The following is a 24,504-nucleotide window of genomic DNA, read 5'->3' as shown; positions in this document are numbered from 1 at the left end:
GACACAATACAGATGCAGATAGAACATTGAAGAGGATGCTGGCAGCAGGACCAGGCCTGAAAGTTGATGGGACAAGTATTGGTATGGACTGGGGACAGGATTCCCTGGGGCTGCAGGGCAGTGGAGTGACCCGAGGGAGGCACTGGAGGGCATTGGCAGGGAGGGACTACAGAGGAAAGGCCCAGCACAGCGGATGGATGGAAACAGCTGCATACACCTTCTGACACCAGGGACCAGGCCACTGAACGGACAAGCTAGAGCCTGGCAGAGAGGCAACTGGTAACTGCTGTGGTGGTTTGAAGGGGAACGGTCCCTAGGGGCTCATATTTGAATGCTTGGTCCCCCACTGGTTTGGGAAGGACTAGGAGGCGTGGCCTTGGTGGAGGGGTGTCACTTGGGGGTGAGCTCTGAGGTTTTAAAAGCCCCCATTCCCAGTTAGCTCTTTCTGCCCTGTGCTTGTGAGATGTGAGCTCTCAGCGACTGTCCCGGCCTCCTGCGGCCATGCTCCCTGTGAAGGTCACAGATTCACCCTCTGGAACCTGAGCCCCAGATTAAATGCTTTCTTTTAGTAAGTTGCTCTGCTCATGGAATTGGTCCCAGTGTTGAAAGTTAAGGCACCCATCGCCTCTCCAGAGGGGACCCATGACTTAGATCACACAGCTAGGAGTGAAGCACCCTATCTGACCACCACTTTACAGCATCCAGGCGAGGTTTCCACTTAGCAGAGAATGAAGAGATTTTCCTAAAATGAACGAATGAAGGAACAAACACTCAAAGTCAGGAAATCACAGGGGCTCCTCAAAAGCTTTTATTCTTTTCTTTCTTTCTTTTCTTTTTCCTCTTCCCATGGCCTGGATAACAAAGGCTTTGTCATAATTTCTATGAACCATCTCATACAAACAGCAGAGTGCCTTAAATAACACTTAGATGATTTGGAAGGGCAGAATGAACACACACACACACACACACACACACACACACACACACACACACACACACACACCCCTCCAGAAGTTTAAAAGTGCCCTGACAGTGTAGGAAGTGTGGCTTCTTCCACCCTGGGGCAACATCACGGCGCTCAGCTGACAGTGGCTCACCAACCAGCAGCCTCCGGGACAGCTGCCCTGCCTGAGTCCTGCGAGCCAGCTGGCAGATGGACTAGCAGAAAGGGGTTATGAACTTGTCTAGCAGCTGCCAGAGGTGATGAGTAAGCCCTTTATCCTGGAGGCAGGAAGTTTCTCTGCCATCAGTTCTACCAAACAGAGCAGCAGACCCCAGTATCGGGCATCACAGCCATCATCCAGGGGCCAGAAGCCCCTCTCCTCCCACCTCAACACCTGAGCAGAGTACGTGTGTACAGTTTCTGCAAATTAAATTACTTCCTTAAAAAACAATAAACTATACAATTCTCTTTGAAAAGTCCTTCCAATCCCATTCTTAAGATTAACTTACAAAACTGTGCAAAATCCAACACTGACTTCAAATAAATAGGACGAAGAGGTGCACAGAGCAGAGCTTTTGTTGTTGCTGTTGTTCTTTCTTTTCCTTTTTTAAAAAAAATGTGGAGTTTGAAAACACTAGCTGCACATCGAAGCAGCTGCAGGGTGAAGTCCCTGTGGAGGCTGCTCACCACGCTCTCAGCTGCGGTGCTGGGTGAGGTTTGCCGTGTTCCGAGTTCTCAGTGGATGCCGCCGCTGAGGTCCTCCACCACGCCCTCCTTGAGGAGCTTCAGGAGGAACTTGGTCTCTGTGGTCACATTGTGCATGACCTGCCAGTGCATGGCGCCCATGCACTGACTGTCAAAGTAGTGCAGAGGGGTCCTGGGTTGACTGAGGTCGTAGCCAAAGCCTGCCAGGCTGACTTCATCACACAGATGTGTAGCCAAGACAACGGCAATGACGCCGATCGTGGGGATGTTCTGGGAAGAACACAGACCAGTTTATGCATTAAAAAATTAGTATTTCAATTATTTTTAACTCATTTCATTTTTGAGAAATATATATATATATTCTTTTTTTAAAAAATTATTTTTGGTTTTTCAAGACAGGTTGTCTCTGTGTAGCCCTTCCTGGCTGTCCTAGAACTCACTCTGTAGCCTAGTCTGGCCTCAGACTCACAGAGGTTCATCTGCCTCTGCATCCTGGGTGCTGGTTTAAGGTGTGTAGCATTGTTTGGTGTCTCTTTTTATATTTTTAATATGAGTGTATGTGTGTGTGCGTGCACACATATGCACTTGGACACGCATGTCACTGTGCATGTCTGGGGGTCAGAGGTCAACTTCCAAGAGCTTTCTCTCCTTTCACCATGTGGGTCTGAGATTGAACTTTTTTGGTTTTTTTTTTTTTTTTAAAGATAAAGGTCTTGCCACGTGCCCCAAGCTGGCTTCTGCCCCATGATCTCCTGCGTCAACCTCTGGAGTGCTGGATTACAGGCATAGGCCGCTCTGCCTGCTTACATTTACTCCTTTCAAAATAGATTCAACTAACTGTCGCCTAGCAGGTCCCAGGCTCATCCCACTGTGGCTTCCCCCTTCTGGCACGCCCTGTGTCTGCACGGCATCATGGCACGCCTCCCAGGATCTGCAACCCTAGCACAAAGCTTCCTGGATCTTCAGTCAAGTTTTGGGTAAAAACAGCACCATAAGACAAGTGCAGAGAGCCTGCGGTTGACAGCCCTCCCTGACGGTTGCCACCGGTCCAGATGTAGGCTATATTCTGTATCTAAAGTGCATGGACCCAGAAGTGCTTTCTGCATTTCTGGTGTGCTTGTGCATACATGGAGGACATCTTGGGAAAAGAACCCCTCCCACACTGATACTTGTGTTTCATGTATGCCTGATACATATACATTTTATAAGGTATTTTTAATGTATCTACGTCTTGGTTATGACCTATCACATGAGGACAGGTATGAAATTTCCCACTTAGGATATCATGTTGGCTGTCAAACAGGTTTTGACTTTCAGATCAGGATGTTCAATGTGAATTTGGCTTTGGACAGCCTTTACTCTGCTGATGTTGCTCTCATTTCAGTGGAGATGGTGGCTTCCATAAGTATTTCTTTTCTGTAAACTAGAGCAAGAGTTCCCCAAGAGCTCAGAGATGCTGATGGGATCAGGGAGGCTCCCAGGAGCTCCGTTCATTCTAAACTGCATCCTGACCCATGGGCATCCACGTCTCAAAGCCAGCCTCACTGGTTAAAAGGGGTTGTCGCAGCCAGTCTGCATGCCTGTTCACGGACAGAGGGAAGACACCAAAGATGCCTCCGTGCTGTGGCTGTGCAGCCTCCTGTCTTGTATCCTCCAATAAGCAGCCTGGAGCTCAAGTGATAGGCAGGGCACTCAGCACGCAGGGGATCCACAACCAGTGCCTGCACAACTGTGTGTGAAATCAACTGTTCATAGAAGCAATGCATGAAGAGATCAGATAGGACTGCTGGGGCTGCCAATATGGCTTAGCCGGTAAAGGGGCCTGATGCCAAGCCTGATGATCTGAGTTCAAGCCCCAGGACCAACAAGGTGGAAGGAGAGAACTAAGAAGTTGTCCTTTGACTTACACACACACACACACACACACACACACACACACACCTACGCACACACACATACAAACAAACATACAAATTAATAAATGTAATTTTTAAAAGAGGACTAGAACCTTTCCAAATTGTGTCATTTGTACCAAAAAGACCACATCTCACAGCCCACAAATCTTCTCACTTGATGGAAGGGCTGATGTGAGATTTTTCATGAGCAGATCGAGGCTGGCTTTGAACTTGCTATGAAGCAGAGGATAACCTTAAACTTTTGATCCTCCTACTTCTACCTCCTGGGTGCAAGGTGTGCAAAAATGCCTGGTTGTGTGGTTCTGGGGATGGAACCCAGGCATTGGTGAATGTGGGCAAACACTCCGACAACTGAGCTACATCCCTAGCACTGTAAAAAGAAAACCATCGTTTAGTGGTAACTATCTAGGCTCTGCTTCATTCAGCATTCTGCTACTATGTTATGGTGAATATCCCTAACTACCTGCAGTGGACAATCCTCTCATTTGTTTTATAATCAAGCCTTCAGAGTAACATTGCTGGGTAAAAGAAATCCATTCTTTTTGAGGCAAGGTCTTACCATGTAGCTATTCTGAGCCTGCCTTAACTTCCTGAGTACTGGGCTAATGGGGATGCCAAAATGCCAGCCAAGATAATTCTTATTTTATAATTTTAAAGGATTTTATCTTTATTATTTGTGTGTGTGCACGTGAATATATGCTCTGCCTCTCTCTGCCCCTCTCTGCCCCTCTCTGCCTCTCTGTCTCTTTCTCTCCCTCTCCCTTTCCCTCTCTCTCTCTCGTGTGTGTCCACCCAAGGAGGGTATCAGATGCCCTGGAATTGGAATTACAGACAGTTGGGAGCCATCTGATGTGAGGGCTGGGAACTGGACTAAGATCCTCTGAAAGAACATGGGCCTGTAATTGCTGAGCCATCTTTCTATCTGTGACCATCCTTATTTTAAGTTAATGCATACTACTAATACAGGAAAAGGGTCACTTTATTCTACTACATTACTGCCAGACAAAGATCTTTAAATTTTGCTATAAGGTGAGCAAAAAACCAGTCAGGTGTGGTGGTGCCTGCTGGTGACCTCAGTACCTGGAGGCAGAGGCAGGAGAATGAAGTGAGTTTTAAGGCCAGCCTAGTCTACATAGTGAGTTCTCGGCTAGCCAGTGTCACTTAGTGAGATCATAAAAACAAAACAAAATACAACAAAGAAAGTGGGGTTAAAAAAATCCACTGTGGCTCTAACTGCTTTTTATTCAATTTCTGAGGACTAAATATTTTATCATATGTTATTTATTTATTTTATTTTATTTTGTCAAATGTTCTTAATTTTTGTCTCTATTAATTTTTTTTATTATCTGGATGAGTGTTTTGCCTTCATGTATGCAAGTGTATCATATGCGTACCCTCAGAATCCAGAAGAGGGCACTGGATCCCCTGAAACTGGAGTTACAAACATTACGAACTGCTATGTGGGTGCTGGGAACAGAACTCAGGTCCTCTGGAAGTACAGCTAGTGCTCTTAGCTATAAGTAAGCACTGAGCCATGTCTCTAGCTCCATTTCATTCCATTCCAATTTATCTATCTATCTATCTATCTATCTATCTATCTATCTATCTATGCTCTTTTGTTTGTCTGATTTAGCTCTAGGAAGAATTCTTTGTATTTTGAGCATTACTTGGTCATGCACGTGCTAAATCTTGTTTAAGAAAGATTTCCTAGCTGGGTGTGGTGACATGTGCCTTTAGTCCCAGCACTCCAGAGGCAGAGGTAGGTGGATCTACTTGCTACGATTAAGAAAAGGATGCTCCACACTACCCCCTTCTGGCGGCATATGCTAATTGCAGGTTAACACCCTACTCAGTGGACAACCTAGAACAAAAAAGGTTTTCAAATTAGGCTGCAAAGAAAATCATCTGGGTAATTTTGAAAATCCCCATGCACAGACCACAACACTGACCAATAAAGTCTGAATATCTGGGATGGGGCTAGACTGAAAAGCACTGTCTTAGAGGGCTGACTTTATTTACTATCACCTGTGAAGTGTTAGTAAGTACCAATTCTTACTATCTTGTAGAGATAAAACATACAGAAACTTTTTAGATGAACAATGTGCCCATTAGTGTGGTCGTGGGGCGGCAAAGATATCTTAAGTAACCTCTCCGTGGTGTGTCTCTCTGCTAAAGAGTACACCAGGAAGAAGGCTAATTAAGCCACCATGAGCCCTGGCACCAAGGAGTGTAATGATAACCACACAGGGCTTGTCTGGTCAGTGAGGTTTCCCTACTACAGATGCTTCTAGAACAGCGGTTCTCAACCTTCCTAGTGCTGAGACCCTTTAATACAGTTCCTCATGTTGTGGTGACCCCAATTATAAAATTATTCTTATTGGTACTTCATAACTATAATTTTGCTAATGCTATGAATCATAATTTAAAAGCATCTGATCTGGAGGATGTCTGATATGCAACCCTGTGAAAGGGACATTCGCTTCCCAAAAGGGTTGCAACCCACAGGTTGAGAGCCGCTGTTCTAGGGATACAGATGTGTCCACACAGAACTTGAACAAGTTTCCTCTTGTCCACAGAGAACAGTTAACAGGGTAGCAACAAGACTACCTTATCATGGCCCCAGAATCTTGACTGAGGCTCTGAGTACTGAAGGATGTCGAAGGCAGTTTCTTTGATGATAACTGGGTTCAAAATCCTGAAGTGCTTTGGCTGGAGTGGGACTTTTTCTGCCACTTGCTTCCAAAAGAAGAGGCGAACCCAAAAGGGCTGTGGAAAGAGTGCAGTCATTAGAATGCTTAGTAATGTCATCCTGTCAACAGCGGTGATAAGAGATTCACTGCTAGTTATGCCAAGGCCATGGGCCTGGCTCCAGTTGGCTTTGTAACCCAAACCCTAGAGTATCATCACCTCAATGCATGTGAATCCAGGACTGCAACCCAATAATGGAACCCCGAAACGTGCAGTTTACAAAGGTGGCACAGACCTGAACAGAGCAGATAGAACCAGTTTATTTGCTTAAGGAAAAAACTGCCCAGGGATGACCTGAGGGCCTCTCTTTTACAATCTACAGCCACTGTGTTCCCAGGGAAGGACGGTATGCTGGCTGGATTTAAGGGTACTGAGTGCTGTGAGTGTCTTGCTGGATGGGTTCTCACCAGTACCCACTTTCCACTGACTTTAACTCCTAGTCTCATAAAGTTGCTTAGCAACAGGCTGTAGGTCACTTCATTTTCCCATTAGAAATTCTATGCAATAGAAAATCCAAGATCATAATAATCTGTAGAAAATCAGGCTCTGGGGATAGAAATGGCTCCATTACACAGTATGGAGCTAATTTAAAACAATGTATATTTTAGCTTTCTAGGTGTGTGTGTGTGTTTGTGTGTGTATTAGGCGGAGAAAGATCTCTGAGAGTCATTTCTCTCTTTTTTACCTTGCAGCTCCCTGGGATTAAATTTGGGTCATGAGGCATGGTGGCAGGCACCATAATGGCTCACCCTCTGAGCCATCTCCGATGACCCTATCCTCTTAGTTTTTGTTTTTTGTTTCTTTTTCTTTTTGAGACAGGGTTTCTCTGTGTAGCCCTGGCTGTCCTGGCACTCACTTTGTAGACCAGGCTGGCCTTGAACTCAGAAATCTGTCTGCCTCTGCCTCCCAAGTGCTGGGATCAAAGGCGTGTGCCACCACCGCCCGGCAATCCTCTTAGTTTTAGAGATGGATATTTGTGATCAGCTTGATAACTGAACTGTGAAAATTATTTCACTTTAATGGGTGGAACTACAAAGTAACATGATTTGACTACTGGACAGCCCAACAACAGGAATCCAGGTGGAAAGCTCTGCTCTGCCTTTCTAGAAGACTTTGGATTTACCCCAGTGACAGGATCCTGACCATGGCATTTTGGAGAACGTCTTTGGGATGATATATATCTATACATACATATATATTCTTCATCCTAGCAGCCTCACTTCTTGAACTAACTAAAAGCTATTCGAGTCTATTCTGGAGAACAAGGTAACTAATCTCAGGATGGAAAATGTGGTCCTAAAGTTCATACTCCCTTTTAGTAATGACCACCATTTTCACATAAAACTCTCTCCTAGTTTTAATTTACTTGTTTGTTTCTAAGACAGGAGGATCACACGTAGCCCAGGCTGGCCTCAAACTCTATGTAGCTGAGGATGACCCAGAGCTTATCCTCCTGTCCTCACCTCCCAAGTGCTGAGCTTGTAGGTGTGCACTCCTATGCCCGGCTTTATGTGGTGCTGGGGACCGAACCCAGGCCAGGGAAGGATTCTACAACTGAGCTGCATTTTCAGTCCCACGACCCAGCTCTTAACCAGGTTCTAGAAGCAATTTGCAGCAAGAGTTCTGAGGGGTTTCTACAAACAGGGAGAGTGTAATTTGAAAGACAACATAAAAGTATGAATTCTACTGTGTCTATTTAAAAAATAAATGTCCATAATTGCAATCCAAGATGCTCTAAGCTTTTACCTATGTCTGATTGCCCGAGGACTTTGAGTTCTTACCAGGCTTTCATTTTTTACCATTGCTTGAAGCCACTTGAAATCAACACTCTTAAATAAAACAGTAACGAACAAATCATTGGCGTAGTATTCAACGTCCGACAGTGGCGCACCCTCTGGGTAAGTCATCCTTATAGTAGTTTTATTCCCAACGTGTTCAGAGTAACCCTCAACTGGCGCACTGTTCAACCTGATCAAACGAAAGGGAACAATTGACAAAGGAGGCCATTAACCATCCGGTCATATCACGTGACACTCCCACATCCTATGCCATGTCCCCCATGAATCAGGACATTGTTGGAACAGGCTTCCCTCCCAATGGCCTCCGCGCACTTCACAACACTGACTGTCCCCCGTGGTCCTCACTGAATGCAGCCTGCAGTCCATGGAGGAACACCAGCATACGGCCTTATGACTGTCAACCTAAGTGGTCTGGCATGTCCTGGTGTTTTAAGCTAATCCAAACATAGAACATTTGGGGCTTTCCTGGATGTTACTTTCTTTGAAAATCTCTTGTTTGTTTTGATAATTAGGAGTTCTTGACAGAATTCCAAAGTTTCTCGAGTACTTGGGGTTACAGAGATGTGCCACTGTGCCCAGGATTTCTGAAATCCCATGAAAGTGTCCGCAGCACAGTTGTGTCTAAACTTTCTTTCTCATGGCTACTTCCTCTTCCAGACCTTAAACACCGAATCCCTTGGTTACTAAACCAAGCTAATCCCTTGGTTATAAGTCAACTAAATGCCAGAGCGTGCCGCTGGGCCAGACTGTTTTCTCCTGATCAAAACTGAAGGGCATGGTTTACACACACACACACACACACACACACACACTCACTCACACTCTCACACACACACTCACACACACTCTCACACACACACACACACACACACTCTCACACTCTCTCTCTCTCTCTCTCACACACACACACACACACACACACACACACACACACACACACACACTCACACACACTGAGCCAGACTGTTTTCTCCTGATCAAAACTGAAGGGCATGGTTTACACACACACACACACACACACACACACACACACACTCACACTCACACTCTCACACACACACACTCTCACACTCTCTCTCTCTCTCTCACACACACACACACACACACACACACACACACACACACTCACACACACTGAGCCAGACTGTTTTCTCCTGATCAAAACTGAAGGGCATGGTTTACACACACACACACACACACACACACACTCACACACACACACTGGGCCAGACTGTTTTCTCCTGATCGAAACTGAAGGGCATGGCTTACACACACACACACACACACACACACACACACACACACACACACACACTCACACACTCTCACACTCTCTCTCTCTCTCTCACACACACACACACTCACACACACACACACTCTGATCTTGAGCATCATGGCCTCGTTCTCAGGAAGGCACGCTCAAGTTCTCAGGACTTGCTAATCAACTTTCAAAAATGGGTCGGCAGAGAGTAACAGTAGAGATGGACTGTCAGTGGACTGACTTAAAACTCTTTCAACTTTATGATGGTTCAAAGCCATGTGCATTTGACAGAAACCAAATTGTGAACTTTGGATTTTGACTTTTCCTGGGCTGGTGATGTGTATTTATGCTGTGACGGGGTGGCAGCCATGTGGATCATGAGGGGAAGTGACAGGCACTCTACACTACGAGTGATGAGCAAACTAAGATGCTCAGTAGGCTATGTGGAGACATGGGGAGCCACTCTCCATGGCTCTCCACCTTAATCACTGCAACAGGTCTCGCAAATGAAGCCAGAGCTCACCAGCGTGACTACTGTAGCCAGCCAGCCTGCCCAGGGGATCCCTTGCCTCTGCTCTCTGAGCCTGGCATTATAGAACATGGAATGTACAGCCGGGCTGTCATGTCTACTTGACATTTACTTGGGCACTGGAGGGCTGAGCTCCAGTTCTGAGACATGAATATAGGAACTGAGCCACCTCCCTCGCTGCCCCTCAGGCATCTTTTGATGGAGGTGTATGCTGGGTGTGCAGGTGGAAGCCTCCTGGTACGCTAAGGAACATCTGTAGAGTCGATGCAGGGAAAATAAGCTCAACCGGGCGTGCTCGACCAGGGCGAGAAGGTAGACAGGAAGGAGCTGTACTATCTCCACGGATTTATGAAAATAAAAACATTTCTTAATCTTTCTCTTTCTAATCAGGCTTGATGCACCCATCACTGTCCCTGGTGCACAGGAGTCTTCCTGCCCTTGAAGCGTTCATGCCCAGTCCTGCCACCCCAGGACATCAAGCCTCATTTCTGGTCCCTCTCAGCTGTCTTAGCCCTATCCCCCCACCAGGTAGGGTTCTCCATTCAGCCACCCCTGTCTGACTCCTCTCTGGGAAGATACACACTGCTATCCTTCTAAGCCAGCTTCATATGCCATCTGTCCTGGAACTGAAGGTCTGCACTGTCTGCATGGGTCTAACCCACTTCTTTCCCACAGCCTAAGCCATGAACCACTGGATGGGTGGGGCTCCTGGTCCTGTCTGGCACAGGGCTACTTGCATACAGGCATTAATTTGCTCCTCAATCAGGCCCCGGTACAAGGTTCTGGAAGCCCTCAGCCCTTGTATTTAATCAGTTACGGACTGAGATCTTTGTGTCTTCCATGGTACCAGACACTCATGACATCAACAACTGGGATTATTTCTGAGAAGAAAGCACTTAACACTGCCAGGCAACAAAAAGCCGGAACAGGTGGCAGCTGTTTCATGTCGCCACTGACCTCCCCGTGAGACCCGGCCCACTCTGCTCTGCTCCCAGTCATCTGAGGCTCCTTTCTGCTTCTTCCTGGTTTCTTTTCCTTGCCCCTTTGAATACCCAACTATTCCTACAAAGGCCTCCTACCCACTGCACCTCGCCCCAGCGCCCTGCATCCTATGCTCTCCCCCAAAGTAGCTGTGGCATTTACAGAGCACCATCCTGTCACTCACTGCTCTTAGTGCTTTACCGTCCGTGCGTCTGGTCTCCACAGTGGACAAACCTTACTGCTTCTGGACTACAGATGAGGAAACTGAGGCACTGTGGAGTGGCTGGCCCAAATCACAAAGGTCCATGTGAACATCCTCATTTTGGGAGTCAAAATGGCTGGGATGGGTTTTGTCATGTCCCTTGCTAACCAGTTTTTCCCCACTTCCGGGGTTCTGTTAGTGGTTCTGGTTAGTGGTTCTGCTAAGGTCAGAGATCCCTGGAGTAGAAATCTATCACTTGAGATTAGTTTTCAAGCTATTAAAAGGGGCTGTCAATTACTTTTCAGTATGTCCCCCAAATTCAGTCTTGTCACTATTTCCACTCTTTGTGTGTCACCCCCAGCCATGCATGTCACACCTTCGTCTGTAGGCTCTGTCTTCATTCCCCTCTCTCCCGCCTGCCCATGGGTCTCTGCAGGACAGACTGAATGAGGACCCAGATCTTGTGGCTAATTTACTGCAGTGTAACCCAGGGTCGGAAAAATAGGCCCCAGGTCTTGAAGAGACCAATTCTATTTTAAATAACTTGTCTAAGGAACCAATCATAGCTGGATAAAACGACATGTGCATAAAAATATGCAAAGTAGTTTCACAATAAAAAGTAAAGAGACATAAATATTCTAATGTCTGGCAAAAGAGCCACCAAAAAATTATCTTCTTCTAAAGGAGCGCTAAGATACTAAGACCTCAGAAACTAATCATAAGTGTAAGTTTAAACTATCTTGTAAAAACACAGTGGAGGGCTGGAGAGGTGCCCCGTGGTGAAGGGCGCCTGCTGCTCTTCCAGAGTTTGGTTTCTAGCAGCCATGTTGGGTGGCTAACAGCAGCCTGTAACTTCACTTGGGAGATTCTGACGGCCTCTTCTGGCCTCCACGGGCACTCCCTCGCATGTGCACACATACACAGGTTACACAAACCAAAAACAAAGTCAATCTTTAGAGAGAGACAGAAACACAGACGCAACCTCACATCCAGAGCAGGAGTGAGGGGGGCTGCACAGCAGTCGGCAGTGGCTGCTGATTCCTGTTCCGAGTAGCCCTCATTTTCTTCCTAATAATGGGTATGTTTTACATTTATAATTGGATAACCTTTTTCTTTCCTGCACTATCACTAAATCCAGGCCCCTGTGTATTATAAGCAAGCATTCTACCATTTGGCTATATCCCTAATCTAAATAATTAAATAGGAAAAATAACTTTTAGGCACTGTGTGGTGGCACATGCCTTTAACCCTAGGCAGAGAGATCCTGTCCTAAAAAACAGAAACCAACCAAACAAACAAAACAACGCCCCCAACAACAAGAAGCCCCCAAACCAAACAAGTATGCAAGCAAGCACTCGCCCCCCCTTGAAGAGTCAGGAACATCACTGAACTCTAGGATGGCTGTTTCCTGCCTGTGCTGAGTTCTAACTGCCCTGGAGGCTGGCTGTCCTCCCAGGGCTCACTGTCCCTAAACTTTGTCCCCAAAGCCAGGTGTTGCCCTCCTGCCTTGCATCAGCCTACAGGCTCTGTCTTACAGTACTGGTTACCAAGCCCCCACCTCCACCTTTCCAAACCTCCTTCCTCTGCGAGGCCTGGCCAGTGACGGCAGCCCACACATAGGCCTTGGATCTAGGGTAAGCAATGCAGTTTGGACACTTGGCCATTTGTGATTTTGTTTCAACACCCCCAAGAGTTGAAGCAGGGGTGCTGAAGAGCTCCCACTGTTCCTCTCTGTCCCTGGAAGATTCTAGAGAAGCAAGGCTGGTTTGGAGCGCAGATACCTTATTACCACATCGAACTGGTTGAGGGCGTGACCCAGCTCTAGTCCGTGCAGGATGCCCCCGTTCCCAACAACCACACAGCGCTTGCAGGCCTTGGCTCTCAAGTGTTCAGGAAAGTCATGTTCGGGCAGCATATCCAAGAGGCTCTGGACTTTACTGGAGAACTTCCGGAATCCAAAAGGCGGGTCATACTTGAGCTCAGCTTCACTGGCCGTGGGGACCTTCTGCACAAAAGGCTCCAAGTTGATGCTGTACCTGTCCTCAAATAACAGAGCCATAGCCGTCTTCGCGTACCTGGGCCGACATTCCTTCTGCAAGACTTCCTGAGCATAGCTCTGAGCTCTCTGGAAGGGGATGACCAACATAGGCTTTAAAACCTCTCCAACATTAGAAATGACACTGTCTAGACATTTAGTCCTGTGATTACCATCTGATGATATACATCATTTACCTTTTAGGGTTAGTGTTTTCTCAGGAATGGGCAGGAACCAGAAGGCCATATCTTATGACAAGAACAGAAACTCTACAAGGCCATTACTTTCATTATGCCACTGAGGCAAACTGTCACCAGAAGATGGGCCCTAAGTTGGCTGACTGTACTTACCTGCAGTATGCATAGTGGTCAGATCTATAGAAAACACAAGGAAGAATAGTGGGACCAGGGACTGAGGAGATGCAGAGATAAGGAATGTGTCTGACAGTAACAAAAACAGTATTTTTGAAAGATTCTGGAGGGCCAGAAAGATGGCTCAGTAGGTAAAGATGCTTGCTGCTGACCTGAGTTTAATTAATCTCTGGGAACTCACAGAATAGAAGGAGTAAGCTTACTCCCCAAAGTGGTCCTCTGACCTCCGTACTGTGTTATAGTGCACACACACACATACACACACACACACACACACACACACACACACACGCATGCACCCAGTGGTATGTTTGCTTGGCATGTTGCAATGCTCTGATTTGGCCCTCAGGACTGGCTAAGATGGTAAATTTTGTTCTATGGCTTTGTGCCGTCTGGGAGACAATGACCTTCAGTGTTATCAGAGAACAAGTGTCCTGACCTCACAGAACTTGCTGGTTCCTGTGCACGTGCCCAGGGATGGTCCTCCTACCGAGGCCAGCTGCTGAGGCCCAGTCAGAAGACTTCCCACGTGCTGCTCCTGCTGTGTGCTTCCCATCTTTGTGTCCGACAGCTCCCCCCGCTCCCCCCCTCCCCCGGGGCAGTTTTCTCTTGTGTGCACACGAGTCCGTGCAGATGTGTGGCACAGGCTCCTGTAGGTCACAGGATACCTACTTTTAAGACTGTATCTTGTCTTCAAACCTGTCAGTGTATCATGGAGATTCTAGCTGTTGTAGTCATAAACATGACCTCAGCTGGTTTTCCTCGGTCTTGTTATTTTTACTCTAATTTTTTGTTACACTTCATTCTGTGTATGTGTATGTGAGTGGGTGTGTGTGCCTGGTGTGTGCATGTGTTAGTGTTCATGTGTGTGTGGGGTATCTGAGGCCAACCTATGGGAGCCAGTTTTCCCCTTCCTCCGAGTGGGGCTAAGGGAGGAACTGGTTGTTGGTCTTGGCAGCAGGTGCTTTTTACACTTGGAGCCACTTCACCAGCCATTATCTGATTTTTACAAAATATACTTTCGACGGAAACATTTCCCTCATCTCAGTAGAAAAACCTTTAAAAATATTTTTAAAGTGTAGCCTTGCAAAGGTCTCCAGAGTGAGCTCCAGGCCAGCCAGGGCTACACAGAGAGGCCTGTGTGTGTGCATTTGGGGAATTTACCTCCTTTTGGTAAAGGGGAACTGACTAATGGTTTCACAGCCTTGCACCCCCTGTGGCACCCGAAGATAAGGTCACCAGTGAGTTCCCTTTGTGGTTTCAAGGTGTCACACCCAGGAGAATGAATCAGGGCTGCTCACGTGCCAAGGCCCGAAACAGCAGCTTCTACGCCTATGGAAAAGGAAGTTACTCCACACACCAGCAGCTCACACAAGCACTGACATCTTCCTGAGGGGTCAGTCGGAACACCAAGCAAGGAACCTATCATGGCCCGGAGTCCTCACAAACACTAAGCAGGCGAGGCTCGGCCCTTCATGGGGCCTTATCCCAGCCTGGGGGGAGGGTGGCAAACAGAAGGGTCCTGCCACTGACTTTACTCATCGCTCTAGTCTCCAGGTCTCGTGGTCATAGACAGCCATTTTTGGAGCTCCTGAAACCCAGTTCACCCCTAGGATTCATGCCCAGTACATGTTTTCCCAAGTCACCTAGGATCCAAAGGGACACCTGCAGCGTGCCAAAGGAGGCCCAGGGAAGGATGCTGGAAGTGTGCGCGCAGCTCTCCTGTGCTGCCAAATCTTTTCTTTAGAAGTTTCCTTTGGAGAGGAGTGAAATTTCATTCCATTCCCTGTCCTGGGAAAGCATTCATCTCATTTAATCTACTGTATTGTGAGCAGAGCCCAAGGCCCAGCTGTCACCCTCTGTAGTAACCCTGCCTGTCTCAGGGCTGGGGCTGGGGACCTGAGGGAGCGAGCGCAGCTAACAGCACTGGAGAGAGTGAGAACACTGTGAGCCTGGTTCCACATGTTTAAAGATGTGCTGAGCTCTGAAGGTGCCTGCCATCACAGGGCAACTTTTGCTAACTACAGTGCACTTTGGGGCCTCTTCTCTTTTCCCTACATGGGGTTCACAGCTTTAAAAAAAGGTGGGACAGTTCACTTTAAGGAACTGGGGTGCTCAGAGGAAGCAGGGGTTCCGGACCATGGCAGCCAAGTGGAGGAGGGCTGACTGGGAGGCGCCATCCTGGCGGCTCTGAGATCCAGAGAGCTGATGTTCCTCTTTTAAGAAACAAGATGCTGTGTCAAATCTAGGGGTGGAAATAAAGGCTTTAGCTCTTCAACGTTGTACTGGCTAGTTTTGTGTCAACTTGACACAGCTGGAGTTATCATAGAGAAAGGAGCTTCAGTTGAGGAAATGCCTCCATGAGATACAACTGTAAGGCATTTTCTCAATTAGTGATCAAGGGGGAAAGGCCCCTTGTGGGTGGGACCATCTCTGGGCTGGTAGTCTTGGGTTCTATAAGAAAGCAGGCTGAGCAAGCCAGGTGAGGCAAGCCAGTAAAGAACATCCCTCCATGGCCTCTGCATCAGCTCCTGCTTCCTGACCTGCTTGAGTTCCAGTCCTGGCTTCCTTGGTGATGAACAGCAGTATGGAAGTGTAAGCCGAATAAACCCTTTCCTCCCCAACTTGTTTCTTGGTCCTGAGGTTTGTGCAGGAATAGAAACCCTGACTAAGACAAATTGGTACCAGCAGAGTGGGGTATTCCTGTGACAACCTGACCATGTTTTGGGGAGGTCTGTGGAAGGACTTTGGAATTTTGGGCTTGAAGATCCATTCGTTGTTAAGAGCTCTGTCAGATGTTTTGTAGGAGCTTGGAAGATAATGTTGAGAACAGTGCAGAAGATGGAGGCCTGGCTTGTGAAATTTCAGAGGGAAAATTAAAGACTCTTTTCAGGGCCATTCCTGTTTTGATTGTGAAGATTCTGTAGTTCTGGTTAGCTGGGGCTGAAGAATCAGCTGTGATTAACAAGATACCAGAACTACTAAAGCAAAAACTTTGCATTACTGGGACTATTGATGCTGGTTAGCTGGAGCTAAGAAATTAGCGGTGATTAAGAAGAGACCAGCATCATTGAGGTGACATTTTCTGGGAAGTGTTTTCTGAGAGCACAGTGGCTGTGTTCCAGATATAGCCAAAGTTGTACATTGTGCTGTGGCTGGACTTGGTAATGTGTAAGGGTCACCCAGGTGGTACTGGTTTTGAAGGCATGAAGGAGTTGAGCAGAGCAGCTGAGGCTTGGCACTGTGAGAGGCCATGGAAGGCCATTGGTGAAAGTGCAGCCTCAGTTGCAATTGATGGCCCAGGACTGAAGGGGTCATGCAGTGTTTTGGAGATGCCAGTACCATGAGATGACCACCAAGAGCAGCAGCAGCAGTGGATTACAGGCATCTGGAGCCTAGAGGATGACGCGTGTGCTACAAAGGGCATGGCTGGAGAAGTGACCCAAGCCCTTGGAGGAGCCCAGAAGATCGTGAGTTGGATCCCAGACATTGGACGGTTGGAGATTGACTTTTGCTTTTGATTGTGACTGTGCCCTGATATTTTCCCTCTTGAAGGAAGAAACTGTTTTAGTGGAGCCCACAGTTAAGAGACTTTTAATTGTAAAAAGTCTTTGGATTTTAAGAGAGATGGATATTTTAAAGAGATTGAAATTTTAAGAATATGTAAAGACTGTGGGACTTTTAAAGTTATTTAGATCTTGGGGATGAATAAGATTGTAAGGGTTGAGGCTTACTAGTGATGTTTTTGTGTGTCAAGTTGACAAGGGGTCAATTGTACTGGCTAGTTTTGTGTCAACTTGACACAGCTGGAGTTATCATAGAGAAAGGAGCTTCAGTTGAGGAAATGCCTCCATGAGATACAACTGTAAGGCATTTTCTCAATTAGTGATCAAGGGGGAAAGGCCCCTTGTGGGTGGGACCATCTCTGGGCTGGTAGTCTTGGGTTCTATAAGAAAGCAGGCTGAGCAAGCCAGGTGAGGCAAGCCAGTAAAGAACATCCCTCCATGGCCTCTGCATCAGCTCCTGCTTCCTGACCTGCTTGAGTTCCAGTCCTGGCTTCCTTGGTGATGAACAGCAGTATGGAAGTGTAAGCCGAATAAACCCTTTCCTCCCCAACTTGTTTCTTGGTCCTGAGGTTTGTGCAGGAATAGAAACCCTGACTAAGACAAACGTGATCCAGGTTGAGCTGCAGGCCACCAGCAATGAAGAATAAAGACATCTTGAAGGTCCAGCTGTCACTGATGTGATAATTTACCATGGGCCATCACAACAGGAATATCCACTGAAGGGCATTAAGGGCAAGCTGACCTCCTCAGCAGCACTGCCATTTCCACTCCCTGGCTTCGGGGTCATGTTTCTTAGACATACAAACAAGTGGCAGACTTTCAAGTCCACATGAAGCTCTATCCCCATTACATACCGACTTTATAGTTTCAGGAGAGGAGAGAATTTAGGTCAATGAACTTTGAGTTAACTAAATACAGGAAAGAGCTTAACACAGTCATAGCTCCTGGTATCTGGGGACCAGTTATTATAGAAACACACATAGTTTTCACATCTGTAACTGCACACTGGTCTCTTCCTCCCTTTGCCTAGTGGCTGCCACAAGTGAGAGCAAAGTTCTCAGCCTTCTGGTGATTAAAAGCAGTCAGAATTTAAGGATAATACTCATGGGGCAGACGCCACAGTGAACCCTCACTGCCGTAGTGGATGTGGGCTCTGTGTGGAATCAGTTGAGAAAGGGCTCTGCAGGAATTGAGCAGTGTGACAGAAAGCCCCAAACTGAATTACGCTGAGAACGGTGTAGAGTGCTCTAAAGGATTAAGTCCTACTGTGTGATTTCATGTCTATCAACTGTGGAGACAGAAAGGCTGGCAGCTGCAGATCTACTTAACTAGTAACATCTCCGTTAAAGCAGTGGATGCTGGGTGGAGGATGGAGTCGTGGCTTTTTTTTAACCTCTGACACGTTGTGGGGTAGTCTGTAGAAAGTGGGGTGGTAGCAAGCACAGCAGAGATGTGTGCAAGTGCTGCCGCCTCGGATCAAAGACCAGCTATGCAGGGCGAGCCCGCTCACTGTGAGCAGCATGGTAAAGGGAGGACCGCGAGGCCGGAAGAGCTGAGTGTTGGGTCCCAATTAACTATGCTGCACGGAATGCTGTCCTCAGGGTGACCTGTGGTCTTCAGCTCTCAGAAAGAAGAGTGGGCCAAGTTCAAATTGCTGCTGCCACCACTCAGACCAAGCCTAAATTGACACAATATGCCAGTCTCTTCTCAAGTATCTTTTAAGCACAATTTTGGATCTCAGACACACTTTCAATGTGTTTAAACCTCTCTTCAGAGACTACCATTGGTCTTGTTAAGAACTGGCATGTTAATGGACATTTTTAAATTAAAAAAAAAATCATAAACTCCACAACTTGGCAGCTGTTCTCCCTCCCCTGTGGAATGAATGACAGCTGGACTGGGTGCAACTAGGAACACTAGTATCTTATAGGATAGGACAGGGTGCCGTTCATGCTTCCAGATGCTGGACATGACCAATGAAGCTAGCGGGGTTCACTTCTGAGACTACACATGTACAATCATTCAAATCCACCCACATGTAAAGCCAGATGTGTAGCGCACATCTGCAATCCCAGTCCACGGTGTACCAGAGATAACAAACTAGTGTGCTGTCTGCTGTGGTTTTAAGGACCTCCCCTCTGTGCCCTTTTCCATTTCAATTCCTGCTGAGCCTCACCCCAGGCCCTCCATGATACGCTGCACACAGCAGAGGGTGACATCTTACCAATACCTTTCTGAAATGTGGGGCAATGTATAAGGGTGAAAACTGTTTCTGATGTTGCTGCTGTTTTTTGTTTTGTTTTTCAGAAGGTGGGGTGCAGTGAGATGCCTGAGCGGGTAAACATGCTCCCCCATCCCTCAGAACCCACACGGTGAGAAGCAGCAATTCCTGTAAGTTGTCCTATGACCTCTATGTGCATGCTGTGGCAGTACTCACCCACAGACACACATACATAAAGGAAATGTTTGAAAAAAGATGTTAAGAGAGCTACTGCGTGTTTAAGGTGAGCCTGAGCCACATAGAACACAGGGCACCTTGCCTCCAGTTCTGTACCAGGACTCTTGCAGGCTTCCAGGGATGATGCGCACATAACAGTCCCTTAGCTTCCCTTCCACAAGGGAGAGCTATAGCAAACCTTCTCCAGGATTCGCCCCTGAGGGTTTTGTTGTTGCTTAGTTTTAAAACAGGGTCTTGCTCCACAGTGTACACTAACCCCAGTCACTGCCTCATCCTCTGGTGCTGGGACACCACTGTGGGTCCTTTATGCCCAGTGCCAGTGTTAGCTTTCAGCCGGAAAAAGGAACGCATTATGCTAGGTGCACAAGCCAGCAACAGAAGACGGTGGGCTGTATTTACAGGAAACAGGCAACAGCCTTGGAGGCAGAAAGGGATTCATGGTTGCCTGGGGTAGGGAGTGACTGCTAAGAGTCCTGGAGTTTCTTTGGGGGATGATGAAAAGGCTCTGTACACACACTGTCATGCAACACAGCTTTGTAAATGCATGGAAGACTGTGCACCACACGCTTTAAACAGTGAATTTTATGATGTGTGAATTATATGTCAATAAAGTGGTCAGAAAGAATGAGGCTGAGAGGGAATGAAAGCAGTTCCACCCAGTGCACCCAACACGGGCAGTGCTAGATGATGTGGGGCGGAGGGAAGTGGGACCACGGGCCATGAAGCCCCCCACAGGTGGAGGAACGGGTCTCCACATGCTTCCAAAGATAATGAGAGACCAAGAGTCTGAGGTGTGACTCAGCAGGTTCTGTTTTTAGAAATTCTGCTGTGCAATCACAGGGCATGCCTGAGGCAAAGATAAAACAGAAACAGACAACAGGCGAGAGAAAAGATCTCCTAAGAGCCTTTACTTAGACTCTCAGGAATTGTATGAACTCAATTCCACTCACAAATAATTTACAGTTCAGACAGACTGGTAATATACTCACATCAATTAATATGAGAGAGTGTGTGGCAAACGGAAGATCTCAGCCTTTCCTCCTGCAGTCTGGTTGCTAGTCGAATACATCTTTCTGTTACTAAGGTCACCTAGGCAGGTCCCATCATTTCCCCAAAGCAGATCTTTCAGGCTATGTAAGCGTTCCCACCCTTTCTATGCAACCTCAGAAATGCAGTCTTGAGTCTCCTCTAGGTCTTAATCAAGTCACTAGGGCCCTGAAGAACTTTAAAGAGCAATTGCTACAGCAATCATGGAGCTGGAGCAATGGCTCAGTAGTTAAAGAGCACTGGCTGTTCTTCCAGAATACCTGGGTTTGAGTCCCAGCATCTACCTGGAGGCTCACAACCATCTATAATTCCAATTCTTGGGGATTCAATGCCCTTTTCTGGCCTCTGTGGGCACTGCACACTTATGATATACAGACATACAAGCAGGCAAAACATCTATACACAAGCTGGGTTTGGTGGTGGCACAAGCCTTTAATCCCAGTACTCAGGAGGCAGAGGCAGGCAGATCTCTGAGTTTGAGGCCAACTGGTCTACCAAGCAAGTTCCAGGACAGTTCAGGGCTACACAGAGAAATCTTGTCCTAAAAACCAAAATCCAAAACAAAACAACAAAACCAAAAACCTATATATATAAAGTTTAAACAAATCTCAAAAACAAAGCAATAGTTATGGGGGGAGGGGTGGTTGAGTGTCAAAGTACTTCTGCACTAGCCTGAGGGCCCATGGGAAAAACCAGGCATGGTGGGTTGCACACACAAATTCTCTCTCTCTCTCTCTCTCTCTCTCACTCACACACACACACACACACACACATATGCAGTTGTCTGGCCTCTAAAAGGACAAGTAGACCAATCCCGGTTATTAATGTAGTTTTGGGGGGAACTAAGGAATGCAGGCGGTCAGGTCTCTACTTCTGCCAGGTGGACTCTGCATGGTACGACATTATGAAAACATATCCACCCTACACGAAGCACCATGTTCGGCCTCATGTGAGAGACTCAGTCTCTCCTCCACAATACAGACTCCAGTGTCATCAACTGGCAGGCAGTTCTGGTGCATATAATTAAAAGGATGGGAAAGTAAGATGCATGAGAAAGTGAAGGAGCTCAGCAAAGAAAGAGACAGAAGAATCCACAGCAATTCAGTAAGCCGCACTAAATGCCATTATTTTAGGCCTTTCCCTGGAGTCAGAAAACAGGATTGTCAACAACCCCGATCCAAGTGCACTGTGAAAGGCCATGGAATTGAACGGGCTTCAGGGGGGTAGAGGAGGGAGCTCCAAGCACAGGACACTGGACACACGTGGCTCCCAAGCAGATGTGGATATTGATAAAACAGGGGAAGGCTGCAAGCATCTGAGGACAGTGGGGCAGCAGGAAAGCAAAAACCTGTTCCCACCTAGAAGGCTGGGAATGGAGGTAGCTCATAGCCTACACGATCCTTGAGCTATCTGTATGCCAGGGCCTCCCTCAAGCTCTTTTAACCAGGACTGGAAGTGGCTAATAGCCCAGAGGACCTCTTCAAGACCACAACATAACCTCCCATGGCCCTTACCCATGGCCCTTAAGATAATACATCCAGCTGATCTTTAGAACCCATCTTCATGGAAGAAGTGGCATACACTTTGAGAAGAGTTTCGATGTAATTAGGCCTCCTTGTGCACACGGGACTGTGTTACTCTAGGAAACCTTTTCCCCAAATTGTCCTGTACTTAAATATGCCTAAAATAAACTGCCTAGTGTCAAGACTAAAAGTTTGAACCAACAGTGACTACTGAGTCATGTTGAATTAGATTTCCCTCTTGCCTCACGTGGCTCTTTACTCTGCTGGCCACAATGTTAATAGAGATCCCGTAGAACCGAAGCCCAGGAGTGACACATCATACCACAGAACTTTTTCATTGGCTGTTTTAGAAGAATGATGGACAGCAACATGGTAAACTCCACGGTAGGTGTCTCAACATGTATCGGGGAAAGCCCACTAGTAAGTGGAAAATAATTCTGCAAAACGGAAGGGCCAGAAAGAGGCCTCTGTTTTTGGAGTGCTAAGATTGGTTTTTTCCTTTGTCCTAGCTAGCTTTAACTATCAACTGGACACAGCTTATAGTCACCTGAGAAAGGGAATCTCAACTAATGAACTGCCCAGACTAGCCTATGAGCTTATCTATGGGGGACTATATTGATTGGTGATGTTAGAGGTTATCTATGGGGGACTATATTGATTGGTGATGTTAGAGGGTCCAGCCCACTGTGGGCAGTACTATTCCTTAGGCAAAGGGTCCTGGTCCTAGGCTATATAAGGAAGTTGATTGAGCATGAGCCTGTGCAGGCCAGCAGGCAGTGCTCCTGCATGGTTTCTGATACACTCCTTGGCTGTGAGTGAGTTCTCTGGTTAGATGGTAATTCTTCATGGAATAGCAGTCAGGTCTATCTTAGAGTTCCTGCCTTAACTTCCCTCAATGATGGGCTGCACCCTGTACATTAAAATAAAGCTTCCCCCACCCAAGTCACTTTTGGTCAGAGAATTTTATCACAGAAACAGGTGTGTAACCTGAACACTTCTTCAGGTTTTCACGAGGAGTTCTATGTCACACGGCAGAGATGGGCCTGCAGCTAAAGTATGTGCTTGGAAATGTCTGAACTGAAACCGCACGCACTAGCTCACCTTTATCCGGTCAGGGTCCACATAGTGCATTCTTTTCATGTCACATTCTTCAGCGGTGTAATTCAAAATGAGGATGTACAGGAGCCAGACTCCAAATGCAACCAACGTGCACCTGGGTGGGGGGGAGTCGGGTACAGTAATGCATTATGTGATACACAGAGGAAAATATACACCAAGTACAACCCTGATTCAAATGAGATCAAGGCAGGATCAAAGACAGCAGTTCTCAACCTGTGCGGGTCACGCACCAGATACCCTGCATATCAGGGTACTCTACGATTCCTAACAGTAACAAAAGTATATTTATAAAGTAACGACAAAGGGTCACAACATTAGGAAGGTTGAGAACTGCTGACCTAAGGTCGCCACACTGTGAAAGGAAGGTGCCATTTCCTGATTAGACGATCCTCTATGCTATAAGCAAATATAAACTCGTCCCACCTACTGCCACTTGTTGCAAGGGCAGACAATCCAAATGATAAAAACCAAATCACAGTTTTGACAATGGAACTAAATAGAATAAGTAGTAGATCTGAACTGCAGAATCTTTGCTTCAAATTCTTTTTCTGCTTCTTAAGAGATTGTCAAATATTTAACAAAGAAATTATCTAGGTGCAGGGAGAAGTAGAAAAGCCACAGATGTAGTTCTCATGTATCAAGTTCCCAAAGGTTTTTAAAAAGAAACAATCTTACATGGTGGCTAACAGCCACCTGTAACTCAGGGCGGAGGGGATCCTCTCCTGCCTGGTCTCTGGCACCAGACAAGCACATGGTGCACAAACATACTTGCAGGTCAAACACTAAACAAACAAACAAACACCTGTAAACTACCATCAGTTACCCTTAAGCACATCAAAGAGCTGTCTCTACATCTCATAAATTCACACTAGCTTAGCATCACATACATACACACACACATGCACACAGACAGACAGATGGATAGACACACAGTCTTTGAAGGAAAGACACTGTCTAGTTTTAGCTCTAGAGATATCCATGTGTTTGTTTGTTTTGAGACAGAAGGGTCTCTCTGTAGTCCTGGCTGTCTTGCAGCTTGTTATGTCGACCAGGTTGACCTCTAACTCACAAAGATCCTCCTGCCTCTGCCTTCTAAGTGCTGGAATTAGAGGTGTGTGCCACCATGCCCAGCCAAGATCTCAGTTTTGATAAATCCCCAGTAATACTGATGAACGAGAAGTTAAATGTCTAAGCCACAATTTAAGAGCCACTGCTGCTTTATTTAAAGTACATCTATAGTCTTAAGATGTATTTCCTTCTATTTTATGTATATGAGTATTTGCCTGCATGTATGTACATTT

At 46.7% G+C, this 24,504-nt stretch overlaps 1 protein-coding gene across 8 annotated transcripts in view; it reads right to left on the bottom strand.

The window, feature by feature from the left end:
• Positions 1–777: 777 nt before the first annotated feature.
• The window catches only part of St3gal5 (ST3 beta-galactoside alpha-2,3-sialyltransferase 5), a 57,020-nt gene continuing 33,293 nt past the window's right edge, over positions 778–24,504 (bottom strand). For 4 of the 8 annotated variants that reach the window (XM_006505818.4, XM_006505819.3, XM_017321473.1 and 1 more), the window contains exons 3-6: positions 12,866–13,209; positions 8,094–8,280; positions 6,172–6,330; positions 778–1,918 (exon numbers count right to left, since the gene is read on the bottom strand). In XM_006505818.4, coding sequence (XP_006505881.1) covers positions 1,679–1,918; positions 6,172–6,330; positions 8,094–8,280; positions 12,866–13,209 — 930 coding nt within the window. In that variant the 3' untranslated portion in view covers positions 778–1,678. Of the gene's footprint in view, positions 1,919–6,171; positions 6,331–8,093; positions 8,281–12,865; positions 13,210–23,185; positions 23,298–24,504 lie in introns of all 8 variants that reach the window. The other 4 variants (XM_006505816.3, XM_006505817.4, NM_011375.3 and 1 more) reach the window with 2 other exon arrangements.

Source organism: Mus musculus, chromosome 6 (assembly GCF_000001635.26).
Source record: "Mus musculus strain C57BL/6J chromosome 6, GRCm38.p6 C57BL/6J".
NCBI lineage: Eukaryota > Metazoa > Chordata > Mammalia > Rodentia > Muridae > Mus > Mus musculus.
This window is presented reverse-complemented; position numbering and strand designations above follow the sequence as displayed.